The following is a 12,382-nucleotide window of genomic DNA, read 5'->3' on the forward strand; positions in this document are numbered from 1 at the left end:
CTGTACCAAACCGAAATGTCAAATTAAACTGATTAAAAAACCCGATTAGGTGGGGCTTGATTTGGTATTGAATAAAAAATTTGAACCAAACCGACATATAAATATATAATTTTTATATATACTTTTAAGACTTAATATAGAATTTTCTTTAAAAAATATCTAGAAATATTTGAGATAGACTATATCCATTTTTATTTACTTTAAATAATAGGTTGTATCACCTTCTTATCAGATATTATTGAAATGCGTCAATCATCTCTTTGTTCTTTCATATTCATATGTCAAGATTTCTTATATCTATTTAGAATTTAAAATGGTATTTCGATAATTTAAAATTAAATAGAATAGATCATTATTTAGGTATAATATTAATTTTTATATTTAATTATTAAATTCGGTCACTTGAAAGTGTACATCAACAAAAAATTATTGTTAGACGACTAAGAAAATAACTATCACACGTTTCTAAAAAACTTCTTTCATAAAAATATTCTAATGGATCATATATTTGTCAATTTTTTTCAATTTTACTAAACATATATTCACTTATCAAAACTTTATCTATAACTTTAACAAAGTAAGATTGAAATAATATTGATGTAACAAAAAATTCAAAAAACTAGAAAATCCGACAAAATCGAACCAATCCAAACCGATATAGTTGATTTGGTTTGGTTTGATAAAAACTCAACTAACCCGGTCCATGTACACCCTTTTTTTTTTTTTTTTTTTTTTTTACATTCAGAAAGAAGTTTTTCTAATTATTTGTCAAATTAGCCAATAAGACAACGATGTCACTCTCATGCAGTCTCTGATAGTAATACTTAAAAAATAAGTGAAGCTAGAGAAACGGCGATTAAAAGTAGGTAGATTGTGTAACATTCAGTAGTAGGTATAAAATATAGAAAAACAAGAGAGAGACTCTCCTAATTTGCAAAATTATCTTGATATGTTCTTTAATTTGAAAATTAATTTTCATGCTTCACAGTTAATAACCTTAATCTGATATGAAGATACCTATCGTTCTTTCGATACCTTTGTTACAATCTTTAAAAAAAGATTAACGTGCTTATGTATTTTCGATATATAGTTTACATCCCATACTAAGGTTTATTTTAAAGCATAAAATTATAGTACAAAAATCAAATGAGAAGCTCGAATGCACACACACACACATAATATGCATGTCCGTATATAGATTTTCTTTCTTTCAACAAATAAACTTCATATTATTCTTCTTATGTAGTTCAATTTTTAAGTTAAACTTCTTTACCATTGATGTTTTTATTTTGACAGTCAACCCTTTAAGGTAAAGTTAACCCTTTTATGAAATACCTTCCGACCTTGTTTGGTGTATAAAATATAATGCGTCTAAGAACAGCTCAATTATAGAGTTTTTAAACTACTTTTTAGTCTATTCTCATTAATCATTTCAATGGATAATCTGTCCATTATCACATCATACTGTTAATATATCATTGAAAATTAATTTTTAAATGCAACATAAGATAAATGTTATGAACCAAAGTGAAAAGTTTACATAAAAACTTGAAAAAGTTGATAGTATAATAGCATCTTATTTTGATGCTGATTTAAGATTTGATTCCTTAAACTTTTTCTTTTAACAAATTTAAAACAACTTAAAACTTATACCATAAATCAGTTTTTTAAAGACTACAGACAACTAAAAAAACTGTTAGAAAAACCATTAACGAAAAAAAAACGTTACTCCTCAAATGATAATCATGTCACAATACAAAAGATACCAAGACTTCCGCACAGGCTTTCCAAAAGCCAAAAGAAAAAGTAGGTAACGAGTAAATGCGTTATTGGAAAACTATTAAGTTCTGACACTGCGAAATTTTACAATATACTCATAAATATCCAACTCAAATTGGCAAGTAAATGAGTCTGCAGATAATTAAAATTAAGATCTGTAAGGTCAGCTAAGTGGCTTTATAACACCAAAAAAAAAAAAAAAAAAAAAAAAAAAGGAGGGGCCTATATGACATACACTTGACAACATGAATATGCCAATTTATCTTTTTACTATTTCCATTGACCTCTAAACTCACCTCCATACATTAATCACCTCCTTGATAGCAATTCAACAATGAAAAGGGTGGAAAGCTCGCGTGAAAATGATCCCCTATATGCACATTGGATTGATAAAAACTACCAATAAGTTACCATACTAAGGTCCTACAGGAGCAATGCCTTTGGTTTTGGCTGCGGCAGTGGCCGCAGCTGCAGCGCCGGCTGCGGCAGCGGCCGCGGCTGCTGCTGCTGCTGCAGTTGGACTTGACGGAGGAGCTGGATTAGATGGTGATGTGCTCTCCTCAGTAACTAATTGAGGTTTCTGCTGCTGTATTTGTTGAGAATTGACCTGGGTAAGCAGGGCCTTTATCTGGTTTCCGGTCAGGGTTTCCTGCTCAAGTAATGCATTGGCAAGAGCATGAAGCTCTTTGTTGTGGGTGGTCAGAATCGTTTTCGCATTGTTGTAAGCCCTTTCAAGCAATTCTCTTACTTCCTTCTCAATGAGAAGCCTCGTTTCAGTGCTCATACTCTTCCCATTATCGTCATAGTTGTGGGTGACGAGCCCAACTTCTTTGCTCATACCCCACTTAGTAACCATGGCCCTGGCGAGATTGGTTGCTTGCTGGAGATCGCTGGATGGACCAGAAGTTACTTCACTTTCTCCGAAAATGAGCTCTTCAGCGACTCGCCCACCCATAGCAACATCAAGCCGAGCAAGCATCTGCTTACGGGACATACTAGTCTCATCCTTCTCAGGCAATTGAGCAACCATACCGAGAGCCATTCCACGTGGAACAATGGTTGCCTTGTGAACTGGAAGCGCCCCATCAGTATGAATAGCAACAAGAGCATGGCCGCCTTCATGGTAGGCTGTAAGCTTTTTCGTCTCTTTGGATATGAAAGCTGATTTGCGCTCACTTCCCATCATGATCTTGTCCTTAGCATACTCTAGATCAGCCAAGCTTACAGCTTTGGCACCATCCATCGCGGCCTTCACAGCAGCAATATTAACCAAATTGGCAAGGTCAGCACCAGAAAATCCAGGAGTCCCTCTAGCAATGATCATAAGGTCGGCATCATCGGCTTTAACTACCTGCCAGATAGGAAATGATGCTAAATAAAACACTTTAAAATTGCAGTTGCATCTGAAGTTAGCTATCCAGAAGAGAAAGATGGTCAAGATAAACCACGCGTGGTGGAATGTATTTGAGGCTGATATAGCAACAAAGTTTTTATTTTAGCAAGTGTACAACAAAAGGAGACTTAACACCACATAAATAAACAGTAGCCGCTCACAAACCATGTCCAAGTAAAATGTGAGAGGTAAAAAATGCCACAAGGGAAGACACCTATAGTGGGAGACCTTTACAAGTAGGGAAATTTAAAGTGTAACAGGACACTAATTTCAGTAGGCATCTTGCAAGCTTGTTTCACAGTACAGGTCAATAAAAAATAGATTCACCAATAGAGAAAAAGGAAGAAAGGCTAAGTGCACGTGCATAATGAATTTCTAGTATAACTTGCTAAAAGAGATATAGACATAAGGAAAACCTATCAGCTATTAAACAAGCATTACGATAGCTTCGGATCGCTACTAATAGTTCATGAGAACAATGACCTGGAAACTGCAGGGTCACCATAGATGCCCCAGTATTAAGAAAAAATACCTTTGACATGTGAGATTCCAGAATCTGCTTCCGACCTTCAACATCAGGATTTGGGACAACAATGTTGCGATCAAAACGTCCAGGTCTCACCAGTGCCTTATCCAATGACTCAGGAAAGTTAGTGGCAGCAATCACAATGATTCCATCGTTCTGTTTGAAACCATCCAGCTCAACAAGCAACTGATTCAAAGTCATCCTCATATATTGCTGGTCCTTTGGGTTACGGCTACCTCCAATGGCATCAATTTCATCAATGAATATAATGCACGGTGATCGTTTCTTAGCAGCTGCAAAAAGGTCTCTTACTCTCCGGGCTCCAACACCAACAAACATTTCTTCAAATTCACTACCACTGCATGAGAAAAAGGGAACCCCAGCTTCTCCTGCTATGGCTCTTGCCAACATGGTCTTACCAGTTCCAGGTGGACCAACAAGTAACACACCCTTTGGGAGCTTGCCACCAAGACGAGTGAATCGCTGCAACAAAATGTCAAAATAAGCAATTGTAAAACAACTGCCTCACGTCATAGAAAAAACAAATCATCAAGACCGAGCAAAAACGACGATGGTAAACAGAAAAAATTAAACACAGTAAGATTTAATAAGATGTCGCAAAATTAAGTCATAATCAAATTACCAACCAAAGTAGAAAGTCATATATTAGCCAACAGCTCAAAAACTTTGGTATGATGCAAATTGCAACATGAGCAAAAATCAGAATAGTTACTAACTTTCATTCCAGAGAAGTTAAAGAAAGGTGAATTGGAGAGGTTGGAAAGCCTTTCAAAATACTAAGTTTATCTCCTCTTTTACTCCATAGGGGCACTGCCGCACTGACAAGCGAAATCTACCAGCAGAGATGTGATCATGCTTGCTAGGTAGTTTAAATTAGGTAGGTCCTGATCAGTAAGATTGGTCATGCTGGTTTTTTTGGTTTTAATTAGCTTCTCATTAAAAAAAAAAGCTAACAAAACTGCCAAACTAACCAATTAATCTAACTTTCACCCGAGTCCTCATGAGGCTAACCTATGTGACAGTCCCAACTCGTTCAACTCCCAAGCAGATAAGACAGTATCAAATACTTCACTCTAATTAACTGAAGCTACCAACCCACACTTGGCTACAACTATTTTCTTAAAATGGCAGTGGTCTAGGCCAGTTTTGCGCACACCTCAACTAATTAACCGGACTACCCGCTATTTCCCACCAACGCAAGTACCAGCTTACTCTATCCCCCATGGCTTAGACAGATGGAAAGCATTCATTTGGCGTGTTTTACTTTGCTAGGATTTGAACCCTAGTCTCTCACTGTCCATTCCAAATGTATTGACCACTAGACCACACCCTTGGACGCCACGATTGACAACAACTATTTAAGCAGAATTAGCAGCTTAAGAACCTGTTAGATACTTTGCTTCTTGTTCTACCCTCATTAGGTTTGTTCGTCAACTTCCCCAGCCCTATCAGCAGCAAGGATGCAAAATTACGTCGTAATCAAATTACCAACCAAATTAGAAAGTCATATATTAGCCAATAGCTCAAAAACTTTGGTATTATGCAAATTGCAACATGAGCAAAAATCAGAATAGTTACTAACTTTCATTCCAGAGAAGTTAAAGAAAGGTGAGAAGAGGTTGGAAAGCCTTTCAAAATACTAAGTTTATCAACTCTTTTACTCCATAGGGGTACTGCCGCACTGACAAGCAAAATCTACCAGCAGAGATGTGATCATGATTGCTAGTTAGTTTGAATAAGGTAGGTCCTGATCAGTAAGATTGGTCATGCTGGTTTTTTGGTTTTAATTAGCTTTTCATTAAAAAAAAGCTAACAAAACTGCCAAACTAACCAATTAATCTAACTTTCACCCGAGTCCTCATGAGGCTAACCTATGTGGCAGTCCCAACTCGTTCAACTCCCAAGCAGATAGGACAGTATCAAATACTTCACTCTAATTAACTGAAGCTGCCAACCCACTCTCGGCTACAACTATTCTCTTTAAATGGCAGTGGTCTGGGCCAGTTTTGCGCACACCTCAACTAATTAACCAGACTACCCGCTATCTCCCACCAATGCAAGTACCAGCTTACTCTATCCACCAAGGCTTAGACAGATGGAAAGCATTCATCTTTGAACCCTAGTCTCTCACGGTCCATTCCAAATGTATTGACCACTAGGCCAAACCCTTGGACGCCACGATTAGCAACAACTATTTAAGCAGAATAAGCAGTTTAAGAACCTGTTAAATACTTCGCTTCTTGTTCTACCCTCATTAGGTTTGTTCGTCAACTTCCCCAGCCCTATCAGCAGCAAGGATGCAAAATTAAGTCATAATCAAATTACCAACCAAAGTAGAAAGTCATATATTAGCCAATAGCTCAAAAACTTTGGTATGATGCAAATTGCAACATGAGCAAAAATCAGAATAGTTACTAACTTTCATTCCAGAGAAGTTAAAGAAAGGTGAATTGAAGAGGTTGGAAAGCCTTTCAAAATATTAAGTTTATCTCCTCTTTTACTCCATAGGGGCACTGCCGCACTGACAAGCGAAATCTACCAGAAGAGATGTGATCATGATTGCTAGTTAGTTTGAATTAGGTAGGTCCTGATCAGTAAGATTGGTCCAGTGTTTTTGAGAGCGAGAAGCGCAAAAAAGCGATAGGGGCTCGCCTCGCTTCAAAAGCGAAGCGCGCGCAAAGCGAAGCGCACGCTTCATTGAAGTGAAGCGCAATTCTTAAAAAACATAATGTAAACCTTGCAAAGACACAACATAAATAATCAAAAAGTTCAATTTAAAAACTTAAAAGTAGGTACCACCAAATCCTCCACAAACCATAGGACAAGCGAAATCAAAGCTACTATAATATATATAATAATTAATTTTATAAACTGACATACACATTAAAAAAAATCAAATAAACTAAAATATAACATATATATATATATATATATATATATATATATATATATATATATATATATATAATAATTAATTTTCTAAACTGAAATACATATAAAATTAATCAAATAAACTGAAAATATAACATATATATGATAATTAATTTTATAAACTGAAATACACATTAAAAAAATCAAATAAACTGAAAAATATAACATATATATATAATAATTAATTTTATAAACTAAAATACATATTAAAATTAATAAATAAGAAGAATAAAAGGGGGGGAAAAAAGAAAACCATCGCCTGCCCTAGCTGTGCAGACGCTGGACGAGAAAAAGTGAAAAAAAGAAGAGAAGAAGAAGAAGGAAGAAAGAAGGAAGAACAAAGAAAAAAAGATAAAATACCTTAGCAGACGCTGGATGGGAACAAGAAGAAGAAAGAAGGAAGAAGAAAGAAAAAAAGGAGAAGAAGAAAAATTACCTGGAGGAAGTTGAAACCCTAGCAGCAGCAATGGTCGATCAATTTGGGAAGAAGAGAGAAATGGTCAATTTGGTCTTAGGGGTCTGTTTTGTATAATAAAAAAACAGACCCAAACTTTTTTTTAAAAAAAAAGGAACCATCTGAACAGAAGCGAGCGCTTCTGCGCTTCACAATCGCTTCGTCGCTTCGCGCTTCTTCGACTGAAGCGAGCGCTTCATCTGGTCGAGTCGCCTCAGGCATGGAAAAGCGAGCAGCCATCGCTTCGCGTCGCTTCTTGCTTAAAGCGACGAAGCGATCGCTTTTTAAAACACTGGATTGGTCATGCTGGTTTTTTGGTTTTAATTAGCTTTTCATGAAAAAAAAACTAACAAAACTGCCAAACTAACCAATTAATCTAACTTTCACCCGAGTCCTCATGAGGCTAACCTATGTGGCAGTCCCAACTCGTTCAACTCCCAAGCAGATAGGACAGTATCAAATACTTCACTCTAATTAACTGAAGCTACCAACCCACACTCGGCTACAACTATTTTCTTTAAATGGCAGTGGTCTGGGCCAGTTTTGCGCACACCTCAACTAATTAACCGGACTACCCGCTATCTCCCACCAACGCAAGTACCAGCTTACTCTATCCAAGGCTTAGACAGATGGAAAGCATTCCATCTGGCGTGTTTTTACTTTGCTAGGATTTGAACCCTAGTCTCTCACGGTCCATTCCAAATGTATCGACCACTAGGCCAAACCCTTGGACGCCACGATTAGCAACAACAGAATTAGCAGCTTAAGAACCTGTTAGATACTTCGCTTCTTGTTCTATCCTCATTAGGTTTGTTCGTCAACTTCCCCAGCCCTATCGGCAGCAAGGATGTTCTATGAGTTGCCTCCATTTTATCATAATATAGGGTCAGCCAAGCCGGTGACCCTCTCACGTCTCTTTAATTTTTCTCTTCCTTGCAGCCAAAGGGAAAGTCTGGTACTAGCAAATCCCCTGGCTAATTTGTAGTCTCGCCGCTCCTAACAGTTTTACATAACTGAATTACTGGTAGTCAAATGAGAGTGGAATAGGTTTACCAGATTCAGCCTATAGAGCAAGGTAACTGATTTTCCAAACGTATAATGCACCAAATCTTTGGTTCACTACAGAACCATAAATCTAAGCAGCTAGCCGCACAAGAGGAGTCCTACCATATATTTCGATACAAGCCTCGATGATGTGTATGTTATGACGGCATACTCCCCCGAGTTTCGAACATGTGGGCCAGCTAACTCACCGGGATTTATCGGTCATAAAAATAAAAGAACACATGATTCGGAACATGGATCTTTGAATATTGGAAGGATACCCCGATTTCACAACTAACCAATTGTAAACTTGTTTTGTTCAGAATTAGGAGCCTTTTCAGATAACCAAAATCTTCAGTATTCAAGCATGTGGAAATCCAAATGAAGAATTGAAGGATCAGAGGCTACTTATGAACCCAAGAGAAATAGCCCATATAATGGTATTGTCGGTCCTCCTTCTATCCTTGCCTTTCTTGCCTCAATACCTAACATAGTGTGGATATAATCAACAAATAATAAACTTTTCAGAATGTTTTCCTGACACAAAGGAGGAAGCGCTTGCTGCCAACTTCCCTATTTTTTTTAATTAAGAAAAGGGAATATGTAAAGTCGGTACATATAACTAGCAAAACATAACTGATGTTCTCAGGTTACATGTATCCCTGTCAGATTCTCAGGTCAATTCCATCTTCCTTTGCTCTCTTTCATTGAACTTTTGTTGGGAAGAAGGAGCAGATTAAGTTAAAACAGATCTAGCGAAAACACAGTCAGAAAAGATAAATATCGATTATCGTTCCTCCATGAATAAAATCTCATATGTAATGTCAGAGCAATCTCATGCCATTCAGTATTATCTTTGCTCACTTACATGGTCTTTGACACAAAAGATAAAATTTAGGATTTAATTTTCATGCCAACAGGAGAATACATGCATTAGTGGTTATTGCAAATACCTCCCATATTAACTCACCTTAGGGTCTCGAAGATAGTGCACAATCTCTTCCAGCTCCCCTTTCGCCTCATCAACACCCTTCACATCAGCAAATTTTGTATTGGTTTCCATAGTCGGCTGCACTTCCTCATTTAGACCAAGTCCTGAGGCAGTAAACATCATTAACAAAAAAAGAACTTCTACTTACAATCAAATTCACCTGAAGAAAAACCAGTAAAAATTTCAGAGCTTCTATACCTTTGCTGATTCCTCTATCTTCAATGAGCGCACCAACACCTGAAATCAAGAGAAAGGCCAAACCAAGAGCACGGAATGTACGCCATAACTGTTCTTTGAAATGAGCCCCTTCAACAGCCACCATATGTATAGGAGCACTGGAAGTACCAAGAACGCCATCCTTCATAGCTTTCCCAACATTCCTAAAAGCTGACAGAGCTCCTAAATTTGCTTCTTCCGCATGAGAGCTAGCAGTACCACCAATCCCTGAAAGACCTCTAGTCAGACACAAATTAGAACCTACTACCAACTTATCAAAAGCCTTAGTATCGAGTATGTAAGAAAACAAACTCTCAATGCCAAGCCAAATTGACAGCCCAAGCTAATGAGAGACAAACTTTCTTATAAGGTCTCACCTCTCTGCAATGTCCGGAGCAGCTCACTTTCATCTAGTCTATCAACCTTAACCAGCGCCTTAACATACTCCGAGAGTGCTGCTGGATTAGAATGAAGTGAAGGTTGACCTTCAAACAACCTTATGACTGCCTCTGGATCGTTCTTATGATATAGCTCTCTGAGATACGCCGCATCAGTAGCTTCTTCTGTATCACGTACTCGGCGGGCCAGGCTGCCCACATAACTTGATCGAAACCTTCCCTTGGTTCTTGCAGCTCCATGTACTGCACAAAGAAGGGACACGCTGGAGGATTACAACATGCTTTGCCCAGATAAAAGTAAGGTAATTATACTTTCGAAAGAACATTTATTGCATAACTGTACATCTCTTAATATAACATGAAGCAAAAGGTCAAGCCAAACATTGAGAAAAGGTGAAGCAACCAGAAGAAGCCAGAAGCGTCTTTCGGAATTTAAACATTTTACTTGCATGTTCAATGTACATTTTACTCTACCAACAAGCTGTCAGAAGGTCTTAATGTCAGCTAGTTGTCTGCAATTTGCCAAAAGATGCAGAGGCTTAACATATTAGGTGATAAGCTCTCATATCTGCTCAAACGTTCACAAGACTAGGAAACATACTAACAAATATATTGCACAGAACCTAGGAGATAACAAGTTTCATATTAGAAAGTCATATTACTCACAAATTGGGTTTAAACTTTCTCTTGTAAGCACAAAAAAGATCTTATGAAGGCAATTTAGGCAGCGCCAACACCATGAAACTTATGTACCAAAGACGTTATCCATTTTCATATCATAACGATTTCAAGTAAACTTTTGTGTTCTTCTCAGCAAACACAAAAGAGGAGGCCGACACCATAGAGAGATTTCACCAGAAATCTTAATTGTGAAATATTATGCAGCACCAATTATTACTTTTTAAATAAGTATGAACTGCGAGAATTCTTTATCTCAAAGCAGTTTAGACAGGTTGAAATAAGGTAAATATTATTCCCATCATAACAAAATCTTATATCCCTTTCACACGCACGTTACCCACATCTCCTATCCCACTCTTCTACCTACCCAACATTGTCAATTATATCTTCATTATTAAAGTTGCTCACTTCTTGACCTCAATTGCTGTCTGCTCTATTTCATATTCTACAATGGTCTATTTGTGTATTGCAGCAAAATTCTAGATCTGCTATTCTCAAGTTCCGTTGAAGACTATTATTTGGAAACAGTACTGTTCACTTTGGTATTATTTTTTTTAAATGTATACCAATTTTGAATGTAAAAGATAAAACCTCTTTTTTGATTAGTTTTGCCTAAATCGTTAGTAGAACCCAATCTAGCATGACGTAGAGGGTGAGAAAAGAGGGGGCAAAAGTTACCAGCATTACTTATGGTGTTCCATACATTGTAGGTATGTATAGTTCAGTCTAAAAAAATATAGAGGCCCGATTTTTTGATACAACAAACATCTAGCTAAAAATATATACACACAACAAGTAATAATTCCATGAACTCAACCACTCCATTTTTTTTATTTCTCAACCATCAACCACTAATATATCTACAAAAAAGAAAAAAAAATATATACACACAACAAGTAATAATTCCATGAACTCAACCATTCCATTTTTTTTATTTCTCAACCATCAACCACTAATATATCTACAAAAAAGGGGAAAAAAAAGAAGAAACACGCCTCCACTTCATGAGTACAAAAATGTTTAGGACATACCTCCACCTCCTATCGCCTTTCCAGAGGTAAGGTAGGTTCTATTGAGCAAATAGTTTAGCTGCCTTAGTTGAGATTGCTGCCTTTCAACCTGTATAACAAAAGTACAATTCAATGCATAAATGAAGAGAGCAAGGAAAAAACCATCATACCAAGACGAAGATACGCAAACCTTTGTAAAGAAAACAAGCAGTGCAAGGAAAAAAAAACTACAGCACACTACTTTTACAATTTAAGCAGCTGAGGAAAGATCTCTTTTTTTCTTTAACTTGCACTGATTCTGAACCAACATAGTAAGTGCGTAACATGGATATATGTAAAGCTATCATATGGAGCAAGATAAGCTAATTTTACACATAAAAATCCAATCATGACCTAATCTACACAAGCTTTAGCCTCAAAAATATCATAGTTGAAAGTTAATACCCTATAACTAAAGGGAAAGAAAAAGAGCAACCCCAATTTAAGAAGAGCTAATGACTCCCAAAAATCCAATTCTTGACTACAAGGGAACCTATAAATGTACCAAGATTAGGGTTTTTATGACCCAGCAGAACAATAAATCTCCAATTATTAACAAAACCAATAAAAATCAAATAAAACCCATCAAAGATATGAAACAAAGATTAAATCTTTGAGAAAAAATCTTGAGCTAAGCGTGAAAGAAGTGACCTGTTTGAGAAGGCGCATTAAAGCCATAGCTAAGAGCTGAGCTATACAGATTTGATCTTTTCTTAAACCCCTTTTCACCTTTCTCTCAAAACCTTCCTCCTCTTCTTTGTTATCTAGTTTCTTGGTCTTCTACTGCGATTATTATGAAATTTTTTCGGGTGATCGAAAATGGAGAGAGACAGAGGAAAGGGGAGGTTGATTTTTTTTTTCTTGCCAGAGAAATACTTTAAATATTTATTGCTAGTGGT

At 36.8% G+C, this 12,382-nt stretch overlaps 1 protein-coding gene across 1 annotated transcript; it reads right to left on the reverse strand.

Moving 5' to 3' along the window:
• Positions 1–1,807: 1,807 nt before the first annotated feature.
• LOC104092519 (ATP-dependent zinc metalloprotease FTSH 4, mitochondrial) lies at positions 1,808–12,382 on the reverse strand. Its single transcript, XM_009598128.4, has 7 exons — positions 12,135–12,382; positions 11,466–11,553; positions 9,733–9,996; positions 9,338–9,583; positions 9,119–9,243; positions 3,705–4,181; positions 1,808–3,130 (listed from the first exon to the last, which is right to left on the reverse strand). Exons 1-7 carry the CDS (start codon positions 12,159–12,161, stop codon positions 2,195–2,197), a joined length of 2,163 nt encoding a protein of 720 aa, XP_009596423.1. The 5' UTR covers positions 12,162–12,382; the 3' UTR covers positions 1,808–2,194.

This window comes from Nicotiana tomentosiformis, chromosome 8 (assembly GCF_000390325.3).
Source record: "Nicotiana tomentosiformis chromosome 8, ASM39032v3, whole genome shotgun sequence".
Lineage (NCBI taxonomy): Eukaryota > Viridiplantae > Streptophyta > Magnoliopsida > Solanales > Solanaceae > Nicotiana > Nicotiana tomentosiformis.